Source organism: Ceratotherium simum, chromosome 6 (assembly GCF_057802395.1).
Source record: "Ceratotherium simum simum isolate JZ-2026a chromosome 6, ASM5780239v1, whole genome shotgun sequence".
NCBI lineage: Eukaryota > Metazoa > Chordata > Mammalia > Perissodactyla > Rhinocerotidae > Ceratotherium > Ceratotherium simum.
Window position 1 is genome coordinate 50,938,389 of NC_141905.1, and position 15,904 is coordinate 50,954,292.

A 15,904-nucleotide genomic window follows, 5' to 3' on the forward strand; every position below is an offset into this window, starting at 1 on the left:
CTTTCTGTCTCTATGGATTTGCCTATTGTGGATATTTCATATAAATGGAAGCATACCATATGTGGCCTTTTGTGACTGGCTTATTTCACTCAGTGTAATGTCTTCAAGGTTCATCTATGTTGTAGCATGTGTCAGAATGTCCTTCCATTTTGAGGCCGAATAATATTCCATCGTATGTATATACCACAGTTTGTTTATCCATTCATCCATTGATGGATACTTGGGTTGCTTCCACCTTTTGGCTATTGTAAATAATGCTGCCATGAATATAAGGATAGAAATATCTGTTCAAGTCCCGGCTTTCAGTTATTTTGTGTGTATACCCAGAAGTGGAACTGCTGAATTATATGGTAATTCTGTATTTAATTTTTTGAGGAATCACCACCATTTTCTGCAGCAGCTGCCCCATTTTCCGTTGCCACTAGTCAAGCACAAGGGTTCTAATTTCTCCACATCCTTGCCAACCCTTGTTATTTATTTATTTATTTTATAATAGCCATCCTAACGGGTGTGAAGGGGTATCTCATTATGGTTTTGATTTGCATTTCACTAATGATTGGTGATGTTGTGCATTGTTTCATGTGCTTATTGCCATTTGTATATCTTCTTTGGAGAAATGTGTATGCAAGTCCTTTGCCCACTTTTTAACCAGTTGTTTGTTTTTTTGTGGTTGAGTTGTAGGAGTTGTTTATATAGTCTGGATATTAATCCCTTATCAGATACATGATTTGCAAATATTTTTTTCCATTCTGTGAGTTTTCTTTTCACTCTGTTGTGCCCTTTGATGCACAAAAGTTTTTAATTTTGATGAAGTCCACCTTATCTATTTTTACTTCTGTTCCTGTGTTTGTGGTGTCATACTCAAAAAGTCCTTGCCAAATTCAATGTCATGAAGCTTTTTCCCTGTGTTTTCTTCCAAGATTTTTGTAGTTTTAGCTCTTACATTAGGTCTCCGATCTTTTGAGTTCATTTTTTTGTATACAGTGTAAGGCAGGGTTCAACTTCATTCTTTGGCATGTGGTTATCCAGCTTTCCCAATACCATTTGTTGAAAGGCTGACTTTTCTGCATTAAATGGTCTTGGGGTATGTGTTGAAAATCATTTGACCATTGTTATGACTGAATTGTGCCTCTGCCCCCCAAATTCATATATTGAAGCCCTAACCCCCAATGTAACTGTATTGGGAGATAGGGCCTGAAAGGAGGTAATAAGGGTTAGGTGAGGTCATAAGGGTGGAGGGCCTGAAAGGAGGTAATAAGGGTTAGGTGAGGTCATAAGGGTGGAGGGCCTGAAAGGAGGTAATAAGGGTTAGGTGAGGTCATAAGGGTGGTGCCTTAATCTGATAAGGGTGATGTCCTTGTAAGAAGAGCACTCTCTCTGTCTCCATGCCTCATAGAGGAAAGGCCATATGCAGATGCCAGAAAGAGAGCCCTAACAGAAACTGAATTAGTGGGCACCTTGATATAAGACTTTCAGCCACCAGAGCTATGAGAACATAAATCCTGTTGTTTAAGCTGCTCAGTCTGTAGTACTTTGTTATGGTAGCCCTAGTTGAGTAATACAACCATATATGTGAGGGTTTATTTCTGGACGCTTCATTCCATTTCTTTTGTCTATATATCTGTCTTTATACCGGTACCACACTATTTTGACTACCGTAGCTTTGCAGTGAGTTTTGAAATCAGATAGTGTGAGAACTCCAACTTTGTTCTTTTTCAAGATTATTTTGGCTATTCAAGATCCCTTGAAATTCCATATGAATTTTAGGATGGATTTTTCTATTTCTGCACAAAACATCATTGGGATTTTGATAGCGATTGCACTGAAGCTGAAGATTGCTTTGGGTGGTATTGACATGGGTGGTACTGACATTTTAACAATATTAAGTCTTCCAGTCCATGAACACAGGATCCCTTTCCCTTCATTTGTGTCTTTAATTTCTTTCAGCGATGTTTTATAGTTTTCAGTATACAGGTCTTTTGCCTCCTCAGTTAAGTTTATTTCTAAGTATTTTATTCTTTTTAGTGCTATTATAAATGGGATTGTTTTCTTAATTTCCTTTTTAGATTGTTCATTAGTAGTATATAGACACAAAACTGATTTTTGCATATTGATTTTGTACACTGAAATTGTGCTGAAAACGTTTATTAGTTCTAACAATGTTTGTGCGGAATCTTTAGGATTTCCTACATACAAGATCATATTGGTTGTGAACAGAGATAATTTTACTTCTTCCTTTCCAATTTAGATGTAGTTTCTTTCTTTTTCTTGACTAATTTCTCTGGCTAGGACTTCCAGTACTATGTTGAATAGAAGTGGCAACAGTGAGCATCCTTGCCTTGTTCCTGATCTTAGAGGAAAAGCTTTCAGTCTCTCACCATTGAGTATGATGCTAGCTGTCGATTTTCAATATATGGCCTTCGTTATTTGAGGTAGATTCCTTCTATCCTAGTTTGTTGAGTGCTTTTATTACTAAAGGGTATTGACTTTTTTGTCAGATGCTTTTTCTACATCAATTGAGATGATCATATAGGTTTTTTTCCTTCATTTTGTTAATGTGGTGTATTAAATTGATCAATTTTCATTCACTGAACCATTCTTGCATCACATGAATACCTCCCACTTGGTCATGGTGTATAATCCTTTTAATATGCTGTTAAGTTAAATGTGCTAGTATTTTTTTGAGCATTTTGGATCCATAGTCATTAAAAACTTAATCTGTGGTTTAATTGTTTTGTTTTTGTCTTTGGTTTTTGTATCAGGGTCTCATAAATTTACGAGTTTGCAAGTGTAGTGTTCTTCCTCTTTAATTTTGGAAGACTTTTAGAATTGGTTTTAATTCTTTTTTATGAGGAGTCGCACTCCTGGTTTAAAATCTATGTGTGATTTTTCAGGCCTGACCATAGGTAATTACAGAGGCTTTACCTGACAGGCCTCATGGGGGAAAGCTGCCTTCCCCACACAGACCTGGTGCACAGCCAATGTACTGCAGTCTCTGAGGAGAGTTGTAGTCAAGGACTCAGGCCCCTCTGGCTCATCATGCTCTTCACATAGTTGCATTCCTAGCCCAGGCATCTTCATTCCTTGGTCTCTTGATCTGAGGCCTCGGGGAGAGTCTTTTCCAGGCACTTCTGTTGAGTCCTCCTTATAGGGAGAAGGAGAGGAAAACTTCAAGACACTGTTCCCCACTCTGACTCAGTACCCTGTACTTTTCCACTCTCAGCCCTTCCCCTCACACTGCCCCCACTTTGGGGTGGGGGCAGAGACTTTTTTCGGGGCTTTCAGCCATGTCTGTGCTGATTTACCTGACCTTCAACTTGTGTGCCATTCTGTTGAGGAAAATGGAACAGGGGTGTCAACATTTTCTCCAGTTTTCTCCTCTTGCTTATATCATCACAGTAATGATTAAAGGCTTAACTCTTTCATTTTTGCCTTGTTGCTCTAACTGGCTACTTTGACACCAGGCAGCTCAGCTTTCTCTCTCTCAGCTTAGCTGTGCTCTTGACACTTGAAATCCATGGTGGAATTCACCAGTGAAACCATGTGATCCTGACCTTTTCTTTGTTGGGAGAGTTTTTAAATTGTATATACACACATACATATTGTCTCCTAGATCTAATATTTTTATTGTTTTCTGGGTTTGGGTTTTTTTCTTTTTTTTTTTTTTTTTCATTTAAGTCATTTAATTTGTGTGGAAGGTAGGGTAGTTACTTACTGAGATTGTAGTCTACCCAGTCTGCCTCTTTCGCATCGGAAGTATGGAATGACTAATGTAACTGAGAAGACCAGAAACTGTCATCCATGAGCCACATTCTTACTCAGTAAAAGGCAACTATTTCTGACTTGGCTTACTTGCACATGCACAGTGTTTTCTTCTCCTCAGTTTCCTTTCCCCAGTGCCCTAGGACTGGCTGGATAAATTCAATATGACATATCAGATCAATGCATCCTCACATTCCCAAATGCCACTCTACCATCTGAAAACTTGGCTAGGCCTGACTCTCTATTCTGGAAGTCAGTATCCTACAGAGAAGGCATAAGAGGAAGTGTTCTTTCCCTTGAATAACAAAACTATTTCCTTACCTATAGAGCAAATGGAGAACATGGGGAAAAAAGCAATAGCACCTTTCCCCTACCCTTCTTAACACACACAAACACACACACACAATCGTTATTCTCATTTCTCTTGATAGCATTTTAGTGATGGCAGTGGAATAAACCATATTAATACTTGGGCAAAGGACTTCTGCATCCAGAAAGATGGAGTAGATGTATATTTCCCATTTCCTCTTAGTACGTACAGTTAAAATATAAAACAAATATAAGAACATGCTGACTGGTGGATAAACGACGGCAGACCAGCTAAGAAACTTGGGACCCAAGGAACAACACTGCAGTGAGTCTTACGGGCATTCTCTTTTCTGCATATATCCCAGACTGAGTGCTGGAGAAACCAGCAACCTAGAAATGCCAACAGGCATGGACGGAAAAGTCTCATGAAAAGCCTGCTCTCTCTAGCCAGAGGACCAAGAAAGGGACAGCCTAGCAAGACAGAAAACTTATAAACAAACACTATTCAACTCCAGCCAAACAGCAGAGGAAAAAAACAAACAAATAAACAAAAACTGTAGCCCCATTCTGAACAGTGCCAGCAAGGCTGAGTGGGGAGCCTAGACTTCTAGCCTAACCAGGCTATTGCTAGGCATCCCATCTCTCTCCCTCACCCTCTGCCCACCAGGGTGATGCCAGACAAGGCCAAGTGGGGTGCAAGACTTTCACGGGTGGTAATGAGGGTCCCTCTCTCTGCAGTGTCCGTGAAGTCCACAAAGAGAGTCTGGACATTAACCCCCCACCTGGTGGTAATGAGATGCCCTCCCACTCCCCACTGAGGTGGTTTCAGAGAGGCCTAGTGGAGTTCAGGATTTTCACCACCACCCAGAGGTAATAAGGCCACAATTCCCCAGTCTTCTCCCTTCCTGGCTTCAGTAAAGGCCACATGGGGAAGAATAACAAGGCACATCTGCCCCTCCCAGCCAGGGTAGTATCAGCAGAGGCCTGGGGGGAGCCTGACCTTCCACCCCCATCCAGCAACAATGAGGAGCCCAGAACCCCCATAAAGTGTTACTGAAAGACAAGTGGGTAAACTGGATTCCACCTTGACCTGGTGGTGTGGAATGAGATGGCCTTCCTCTACTCCTAGCAAAGCAGTATTAGAGGAGGCCTGTTAAAACAGATTTTTCAATGTGACTCAGAGTCTCATAATACAATACCCAAATGTCCAGGGTTCAATAAAAATTGCTTGTCATACCAAGAACCAGGAAAATCTCAACATGAATGAGAAAGAATCATCATCAGACAACAACATTGAAATGAAACAGATATTAGTACTGTCTAACAAGCATTTTAAAGTTGCCATCATAAAAATGCTTCAATGAGCAATGATCAACAAACCTGAAACAAATGAACATATAGAAAGTCTCAACCAAGAAATAGAAGATATAAAGGAGAACCAAAGGGAATTTTAAAACTAAAAAGTACAATAATCAAAATAAAAAGTCAATGATTGGGCTCAACAGCAGGTTGGAGAGGACAGAGGAAGGAACTCATGAAGTTGAAGATAGAAATTATCCAATCTGATACTAATTTCAAGTAGCTCAGCAAACTCCAGAAAATAAAACCAAAAAAAAAATCCAAAATACATCACAGTCCAAATTCCGAAAACTAAAGACTAAGAAAAAAACCCATGAAAGTATTAAGAGAGAAATGACACCTTACTTATAAGGGAAAAAAAAAAAAAAAACTCACACAATTCTAATGGCAGCCAATTTCTCCTTAGAAGCCAAGGAGTCTATAAAAAAGGGCAAAACATATTTCAAGTGCTTAAGAAAAAGAATATCAACCCAGAATCCTATATCCAGCAAAAAGATCCTTCTGGAATGAAGAGGAAATCAAGCAATTCTCAGATGAAGGAAAACTAACAGAATTTTTTGCCAGCAGACCTACCCTAAAGGAATAGCTAAAGGAAGCTCTCCAATAAGCAAAAAAGGAAATAAAAGGTATACAGATCAGAGAGGAAAAGTAAAACTCTCCCTATATACAGATGTCATGGTGGACTACATAGAAAATCCCCCAGTATCTACAAAATAACTCCTAGAAGTAACAAGTGAGTTCACTAAGGTTGCAGAATACAAGACTCACATACAAAAATGAATTGTATTTCTATATACTAGCAGTGAACATCTGGAAATTGAAGTTAAAAAATACAGTATAACTGGGGCCGGCCCCATGGCTTAGCGGTTAAGTGCGTGCGCTCCACTACTGGCGGCCCAGGGTTCGGATCCCGGGCACGCACCGACTCACTGCTTGTCTGGCCATGTTGAGGCAGAGTCCCACATACAGCAACTAGAAGGATGTACAACTGTGACATACAACTATCTACTGGGGCTTTGGGGAGAAAAAGGAGGAGGATTGGCAATAGATGTTAGCTCAGGGCCAGTCTTCCTCAACAAAAAGAGGAGGATTGGCATGGATGTTAGCTCAGGGCTGATCTTCCTCACACACACAAAAAAGATGTATTAAAATATAAAAAAGAAATACAATATAACTTAAAATTGCTCAAAAAATCATACTTTAGTATAAATGTCACCTCTCACATACAGGACTTGAAGGCCTAAAACCACAAAATGCTGATGAAATAAATCAAAGAAGACCTAAACAAACAGAGATATAGCATGTTCATGGATTAGAAGACTCAACATAGTAAAAATGTCAATTCTCCCCTAACTGATATAAAATTCCTATCGTAACTCCAGCAAGATATTTTTATAGATATAGACAATATTAATTTAAAATTTATATGGAAAGGCAAAGGAACTAAAATAACAATTTTGAAAAACAAGAATAAAGTGACAGGAATCACCCTACCCGATTTTAATACTGATTATATGCAAAGTTGTATGGTATTGGTGGAGGGATAAATACATAAATCAGTAGAACAGAATAGGAACCCAGATATAATCCCACACAAGTTCGGCCAACTGATTTTTGACAAAGGTGCAAAAGCAATTCAGTGGAGGAAGAAGAGCCTTTTCAACAAATGGTGCTGGAGCAATTGGATATCCATAGGCAAAAAAATGGGCCACCAACCTAATCTTCACACATTATGCAAAAACTAGCTAAAAACGGATCACAGACTTAAATGTAAAATGTAAAACTACAAAACTTGTAGAAGAAATCATAAGAGAAAATCTTCAGGACCTAGGGCTTGGTGAAGAGTTACTGGACATGTGTCTTGACATGAGTACAGCCATGTTTGGCCCTTCCATTGACCTACAGCCACCAGCACACAAAGAAATATAAAGCTACTTTGTGGTGGGAACTGGCCCTTCTCCCACGGAGAGAGTTGCAAGTTGTAACATTTCAAGGCTCTTTGGGCGTCATAGCACGGGATGGACTGGCCATCTGTGCCGGGTTGGGACGATAACCAGAGAGAACAAAGCACGTACACAACTGTTGGGCTGGGACGATAGCCAAGGGGCTCAGTGCACGTACGCCACTGATAACCATTTGTGCATGGGAATACTAAATGCTTGCTCTGCAAAACTCTGTAACTGCTTATATAAACTGCTGGAAACCAAGGCCTTCCACCTGTGGAAGGGACGCCTTGCCCAGGACATGTGATTCTCGCCCAGCCATATCAATTGAAGGGACTCTCCCTGCAGTGGGGCGTGGATGTTGTGAGTAACCGATCTGATGTGTTCTCTTTTCGGTCAACCTGGTGTTTCTCTTTCCGATTGATTTGTGTCATTTCCCTTCAGTTGATGTGGATATTTTCCCTTTCCAGTGACCTGATGTTTTTCCCTCTCATTATATGACCTATTCGAATCTGCTTCTATCTCAGCCGATGTGGATGTTTTCCCTTTCCAGTCGAGCTGGTGTTTTTCCCTCTTATTATCTGACCTATTCGGATCTGTTTGCGGACTATCACCTTTACTATCCTCTATATAATAAAATATACCTTTGGTCCATTTATTTGGAGTGGCAAGTTTCTTTTACATCTCCGATCGAATCCCCAAACCTCTCATAACAACATGATACCAAAAGCATGATCCATAAGAGGAAAAATTCAATAAATTATACTTCATTAAAAGTAAAAACTTTTGCTCTTCAAAAGACCTTATTAAAGGGTAGAAAAGACAAGCTACATACTGAAAGAAAATATTTGAAAACCACATACCTCACAAAGGACTCATATCTAGAATCTATAAAGAATTCTTTTTTTTTTTTTTTTTGGTGAGGAGATCAGCCCTGTGGTAACATCTGCCAATCCTCCTCTTTTTTTTTTTTTTTTTTTGCTGAGGAAGACTGGCCCTGGGCTAACATCCGTGCCCATCTTCCTCCACTTTATATGGGACGCCGCCACAGCATGGCTTGCCAAGCAGTGCATTGGTGCATGCCCAGGATCCGAACCAGCAAACCCTGGGCCCCCGCAGCGGAGCGCGTGCACTTAACCACTTGTGACACCAGGCCGTCCCCTACAATCTATCAAGAATTCTATGAAACCTAAAAATAAAAAACAAACAATCCAATTAGAAAATAGGCTAAAGATATGAAGAGACATTTCACCAAAGAAACTACATGGATGGCAAATAAGCAGGTGAAAAAATGTTCAACACCACTAGCCATTAGGGAAATGCAAATTACACCACAATGAGAGATCACTACACACTTATTAAAAAAAATGAAAATACAAAATATTGGTAAGGATGCAGAGAACTAAATCATCCATGTATTGCTAGTAGGAATGTAAAATGATACAATCACTCTGGAAAATACTTTGGCAGTTTCTTAAAAACATAAGCACACATTTAGCAAATGACCTAGCAATTGCACTCCTGGTATTTATCACAGAGAAATGAAAATTCACATTCATGCAAAAGTCTAGACACAACTATTCATTGCACATTTATGTGTAATAGCCAAACCCAGAAACAACCAAAATGTCCTACACCAGATGAATAGTTAAACAAACTGTGGTGTACTCATACCATGGAATATTATTACTCCCCAATAAAAAGGAATGAACTATGGATACACTCAACAATGCGGATGTATGTCAAGGGCTTTAGGATAAGTGAAAAAAAGCCAATCTGAAAAAGTCACATACTGTACAATTCCATTTATATGACATTCTTGAAATGACAAAATTATAGATATGAAGAACAAATTAGTGGTTACTAGAGGCTAAGGATGTTTGGGGAGGTAAGGAGGCAACAAGTGTGACTATAAAGGGATAGTATGAAGGAGATGCTTCTGATGATGCAGTAGTTTCAGTACTCTGACTGAGGTGGTGGTTCCATGGATTTACTCATGTGATACAAGGACACAGAACTGTACACATATTGTATAAAGTCAGTTTCCTAGTTTTGAGATTGTACTATACTTGTGTAAGATATAATCATTGGGAGAACTGGGTTAGGGTACACTGAATCTATGTATTATCTCTGCAACTTTCCGTGAATCTAGAATTCTTCTAAATAATAGGTGGGAAAAAAAATTTGGTCAAATATTATCTCTTTTAGGTGGTCTTAATTTGTTGCATAATCTGCAGGCTAAAGTCCTGAGATCAATAATGTTTCCCAATGTTCTGCATTTCTAATGGGTCTCTCTCATAATTACATTAATAGTAAAATAAGAAACTCTTATATAGCGTGTAATGTGATTTAAGTGCTTTACATTTGTAGGCTTATTATTCCTCACCAAACGCAGTGTAATAAGTACTATTATTATCCCTTTTTTACAAATAAGAGTCTGAAGCACAAAGCGGTTACTTGGCTAGAAAGAGCTAGGGCCAGTGTATGGAGCCAAGCAAATGCACTCAAAGTCTATGTGGATCTCAGAAATGCAGAAATTCTAAGGAAAATCAAAGCAGGTATTCCTTTTTCAAGGCTCAGCTCTAAATATGAGGTGTTTCATCTGGCTTTTTTCTATTGGCTGTTCCTCACCAAAGAAAATCTGCTTTTGTTTTTACAGTAAGAATGCCGACGAAGATCAGATCAAGGACAGGCTGGAGCAGCTGAGATGTCACTTTACATGGGATTTGCTAATTGAAGACACTGAAATGCCTGATTTGGAAAACAGGATCTTGGATGAGATTGAGTTCCTGGACACCAAATACAATGTGGGAATACACAACCTACTGGCCTATGTGAAACACCTGAAAGGCCAGAATGAGGAAGCCCTGAAGAGCCTGAGAGAGGCTGAAGACTTAATCCAGCGAGAACATGCCGACCAATCAGGCATGAGAAGTCTGGTTACCTGGGGCAACTATGCCTGGCTGTACTACCACATGGGCAGACTAGCAGAAGCCCAGGCTTACGTGGACAAGGTGGAGAACACTTGCAAGAAGTTTGCAAATTCCTCCAGCTATAGGATGGACTGTTCTCAGATGGACTGTGAGGAAGGATGGGCCTTGCTGAAATGTGGAGGGAAGAATTATAAACGGGCCAAAGCCTGCTTTGAAAAGGCTCTGGAAGCGGACCCTGAAAACCCTGAATTCAGCACTGGGTATGCAATCACCGCCTATCGCCTGGACGGCCTTTATGGAGCACCACACAATACTGAGGAAATTTGTCTGAACCTACTAAAACAGGCCATCAGGCTAAATCCAGAAGATGCGTATATTAAGGCTCTCCTTGCCCTGAAGCTTCAGGATGTAGGACAAGAAGCTGAAGGAGAAAAGTACATTGAAGAAGCACGCACCAACATGTCCTCGCAGACCTATGTGCTTCGATATGCGGCCAAGTTTTACCGAAGAAAAGGCTCTCTAGATAAAGCTCTCCAGCTCTTTAAAAAGGCCCTGAAGGCAACACCCTCCTCTGCCTTCCTGCATCACCAGATAGGGCTTTGCTACAGAGCACAAGCGATTCAAATACAGAAAGCTAGAAACTGGCAGCCTAGAGGACAGGATAGAGAAAATATTGACAGAATTGCAAGATTAGCCATATCGCATTTCAAATTTGCTCTGGAAGAAAAACCCACATTTGAGATTGCTTATGTACACCTGGCAGAAATGTACACAGCAGTAGGCAACCTTAGCAAAGCTGAAGACGCTTATCAAAAAGTGTTATGCATGAAATTAATCGAAGAAGAAAAGCTGCAAAAGATACATTTCTACTATGGCCAATTTCAGGAATTTCAAAGGAAATCTGAAGTCCATGCAATCGTCCATTATTTAAAAGCAGCAAAAATAGAAAAGGCAACATTTGCAAGGGATAAAAGTATCAGTTCTTTGGAGAAATTGGCTCTAAAGAAACTTCAGAGAAATGCATTAGACATAGAAACCTTGAGCATCCTGGGGTTCATCCACAAAGTGAAAGGAGAAATGCATAAAGCCCTGGAGTATTACGAGTGGGCCCTGAGGCTGGCTGCTGACTTTGAGAACTCTGTGGGACATGATCCCTAGGCAATGAAATATGGACCACTTTCCTATTTCATCTTATTTTAGGTTAACAGGTACTAATCCTCTTATCTTCTTGCTGCTTTCAGAACATATTATGTAATTCACTGTAATGATGCAAGGTTTGAAAACTTACTCCAACCTGGTAAAATTGTAGTTGCATTCAGAAAACAGTGAAACAGAATACATATGTCTTTGTGTGTGAGAGAGAGAGGAAGAGAGCGCGAGAGAGTGGAACCATATCTCTGTGAATGCTATATAGTAGAAAAAAACAGTTTGTTGAGTAGATTTGCAGCAAATGAAACAATGGACTTACATAAAATAAAATGTTTAATTCATTCATTTTATATACAAATAGTTTTCAGTGCTAGATACCAAAAATACTATAGTGATGTAGGGGATGAAAAAATGCTTTTTCCTCTACCCTTCTTAGGTACAACGGCTGGGGCCCCATAAATTAGACGGACAAAAGACAGATTAATAAGAAAAAAACAAACAAGTTTATTAACACATGCATCACGCATACACACAGGAGTACCGAATGATGAGTGAACTCAAAGAAGTGGTTAGAACTTGGGCTTATATAGCATCCTAACAAACAAACAATACATTTTTAGAGAACTGCTAAGATAAGGGAAAAGAACTTTGAGTTTCTAGGGTAGCAAAGTAAATATGTGGGGGAAACTAATGGAAGATAAGAGCTAGTTAGTAAGGCTTGTTGTGTCGATTCCTCTGGTAGTGACTCTGGGCTGATAAGAGCCTAAAGTTGTTTCAGGAGATTAACTTCTGTCCTTCCTGGTGGGGGAGGAGGGGGACACCTTTACAAATTTCTGTCCTGCTTTTAGGCAGATATGGGGATAACAGAGAGCTTTTCTTATATCTGCTTCTTCTCAATTGCGTTCAGCTCAAAATAAGCCTTATGCCAACATGGTATATTTTGGGATGGCATATTCTGCTACCCATCAGTGAACAAAGCAGACATTTTCCCCAAACCTCATGCAGCATATAGTCTAGTAAGAGAGAGAGACAGTAAAATAAGCACACAGTCAATTAAAGGTCAGCTTTCTCCATGAAGATGTTAGAAATTTAATTCATTGTCAAACTGTCCCAAGTAGTTTCTCTTGTTTTATGCCCTTTTGTTTGAAGCACTATTTATTTAGTCATTTGCTGGAGCTGATCTAGTTAGATCAAGAAATATGAAAAGGATACTAAATGATCTGGGAGATGATCTGTAGCAATCACCTTTGATTATGACATTTTATTAAAAGGCAATTCACAACAAATAACATTTTTAAAAGGAAAACTAAGGAAACAATGTTATTTTTTCATTCTTGGATTTGTTTTGGGAGAGGATGTATTAATTTCCTACTGTGGCTGTAACAAATTAGCACAAACGTGGTATCTTCAAATGACACAAAGTTATCTCACAGTTCTGGAGGTCAGAAGTGTGAAATGGGTTTCATTGAACTCAAATCAAGCTGTTGGCACAGCCACACTCCTTCCTGAGGCTCTAGGAGACAATCCTTTTTGTACCTAATCCAGCTTCTAGAGGCTGCCTGCATTTCTTGGTGGGGACCTCTAATTCACAAGAGTACAAGTCCCCAAGGAATTCACAGAAATATTGGGGAGGGCTTTGGATATTTCCCGAAATTCTATAGTAATTGAAGTGAGCAAAATTTATATCGTTGAGGGGCTGGCATAAGAGTTACATAAAAGTAATCTTCCCAACCTCATTATCACTAAAACAAGAGATTTATTAGATTTAACAAAAACGATAGTTTCAAGTGCTTGATTTGGAGGAAGGATGCTGTGTGGTGCTAAATAAGTCTAACCATTACGAACTCTCGCAGAGTCAGTAATACGAAAAGCAAATAACTGTTGGATAATTGGTCAAATCTTTGACTATTAGGCAATTCTTCCCAGACATTGCTATACATCATTTGCATCCAGAAAGCAGAGCTCATTAATGCAAAATTAATCTCTGGATTATGTATTCTGTTCCTAGGGGGTGTGTCTGACAATCTCCAGAGATCAGGATTACTTAGTGTTTCTTATAACTTAATACCATCTCACTATCCAATCCTTCCCAACTCGACAAGAGATCTCTGCACTTCCCAGAACTCAGTAATACTAAAGTGTGGGACAGTCTAGATGTTCACGGAGAAAAACAAGCAGCAAATTTAGGAAAATAGATGCTCTTTGGTATTGAAAATACTATTGCCAAATTTACACATGAATATCTCCAGGCATTACCAAGAGGTCTCTTTAAATTGACAGCCTAATTTCAGAAGCTTGTTACTCCCACGAAAATGACTGACAGAACTTCAGCTGGTGTCCTTATTTAGAGTTCTTCCACTCAAGAATTTCTCCAAGTGTCCAGTGAGTGTCTTTCATGTACCCCTAAATCAGGCCAAACTACAGCTCCTGCCATTCACTACTGTTGTCGGTACCCCAGCCCAGGTCTTTGCTAACTGCTATCTAAACACCACTGCAGGCTCTAGCTCGAGACTTGGGGATCACCCTGGCCACCAACGTCTCCATTCTCATCATGCTGCTAGAGCTGGACCTGTACTGGGACAAAGGACCTCTACCCTATAGCCTGCCCCAGCTTGAATTACCCACCCTCAGTCTGTGTCCATAGATCTGTATCTTGTCCCCAGTCAGACCAAATGTGATTCAGCCACCTCCACTCTGGAGTCCCAGGCTGAAGGGAGTAGGCCTTCTTTGACATTCCCCTTGATACCCACCCTCTCACCCAGGCCTCCTCCTGAACTCCAGTGCCATCCTCAACTTCACTTGATCTGTATTCAACTTTTGCTCTCCTACCTGAAGTCTACCTCCTATCTCTTGCAGGCTGTACAATGAGAACCAATTCAAATAAATTAGGAATATACATGAGGGTAGTATTTACAGCAGTGATACTCAACTTGGGGCAGGGGTGGGGAGGTGTGCTAAGAGGAGAAAGGAGGATTTTGGCCTCAAGGGAAAAAGAAGTTGCATTTGGCACCATCTGGAGACAATTTTGTTTGTCACAACCGTAGGGTGCTACTGACATCTGGTGGGTATATGCGAGCATGCTGCTTAACATCCTACAATGCACTGGACAGCTTCCCACGACCTAGAATTATCCAGGACAAATGTCAACAGTGCCAAGGTTGAGAAACTGACTTATATGTATTTCTTGGAAGAGTTAGTACTTAAGTTTCAGTTTCCCAAGCAGATTTTAGCTCAGTTGTCATGTTTCACTTTCTATTTCCCTTTTTCTCTAGTTGTCATGTTTTACAAGTTGAAAAAAATAAATTCAAAAGACAATAGACTACTTCTTTTCCCAAGATTCCACCCAACCCAACAATCTGTGAAAAAAAGATTGATATTCAAATTACATCCAGGAATTTCAGCATGTTTAACACCCACTCAACTGTCAGGTCTTTGTTTCTTCCCAATCCTAAAAATGTATATTCCTTTAAAATTTTTACAGATGTTTTTTGCATTTCTGAATTTGAATTCCTAAACAATATAAGTAGATAAGCAGGATTTTTTTTTCCTTTTGATTTTTACCATTGGTTGCTTACTTGCAATCCATTTAAACCTTAATAAGCAAAGACTGTCTCTTGGCCCAGGAAGGAAACAAGTAGAAACAAGGAAGACAAACATGATCAATGAACTGGAAACTTTTTCAAATCTTGGACCTCTATTAAATTTTTCTTTATCCTTGGTAAGAAGGAAACTCTAGATTATTTTTCTACCCCAAAATAAACCATTCAGTACCTTTTCCAAAAGGTGGCTTCCCTCTTAAGATAAACATTACAATAGCCCAGAGGCACCCACCACACACATTACCTCTCTGACCTCATTTCTTATGACTTTTCCCCTGCTCTCTCCACTCCAACCGCAGCAACCACACACGCCAAGTATGGTCTCACCTCCAGGCCTCTGCACTTACTCCTTCCGCTGCCTTGAACACTCTTCCCTAGCCCCATATCCCCAGTGCTCACTCCATCCCCCCCTTCAGATCTTTGCTCAATTGCCACTTTCTCAGTGAAACCTTCTCTCACCAACATATCTATAATAGCAAAATACACCACACTCCAACTCTCTCTATGCTTTTTCTCCATGGCACCATCTGACATATAATGTCTTATTTCTTCTTAAACATCTTTATCTCTCACACTAGAAATTAACTCCAAGGAAACAAACAAGAGAGTAAGAAAATCACAAATGCACACCAAACTGCAGCTCTGTACCTACGCTGTTTGCCACGTTTAACATGATTCTGGAGCAGCAGGTACTAACCTTAAACACAAGTCCCTTTTTTCTGGCAAAACTGAATTAAAAAACAAAGTCAGCATTTTTTAAACTAGTGGCCACATAGTAAAAACTGTACATCATTGTCCATTCATTTACAAAGCAAAATCAATAGGACGACATAAAAGTGATAACCGGTGT

At 39.7% G+C, this 15,904-nt stretch overlaps 2 protein-coding genes across 3 annotated transcripts in view; one reads left to right on the forward strand and one right to left on the reverse strand.

Moving 5' to 3' along the window:
- Positions 1 to 14,602, forward strand: part of LOC101390742 (antiviral innate immune response effector IFIT1-like) — a 38,253-nt gene extending 23,651 nt beyond the window's left edge. For both annotated transcript variants that reach the window (XM_087432246.1, XM_087432245.1), the window contains exon 2: positions 10,033 to 14,602. In XM_087432246.1, the coding sequence (XP_087288372.1) occupies positions 10,033 to 11,464 (1,432 nt within the window). In that variant the 3' untranslated portion in view covers positions 11,465 to 14,602. The remainder of the gene's footprint in view (positions 1 to 10,032) is intronic.
- Positions 1 to 15,904, reverse strand: part of LOC147916865 (uncharacterized) — a 41,463-nt gene that overhangs the window by 23,581 nt on the left and 1,978 nt on the right. The gene's annotated exons all lie outside the window — the stretch shown is intronic.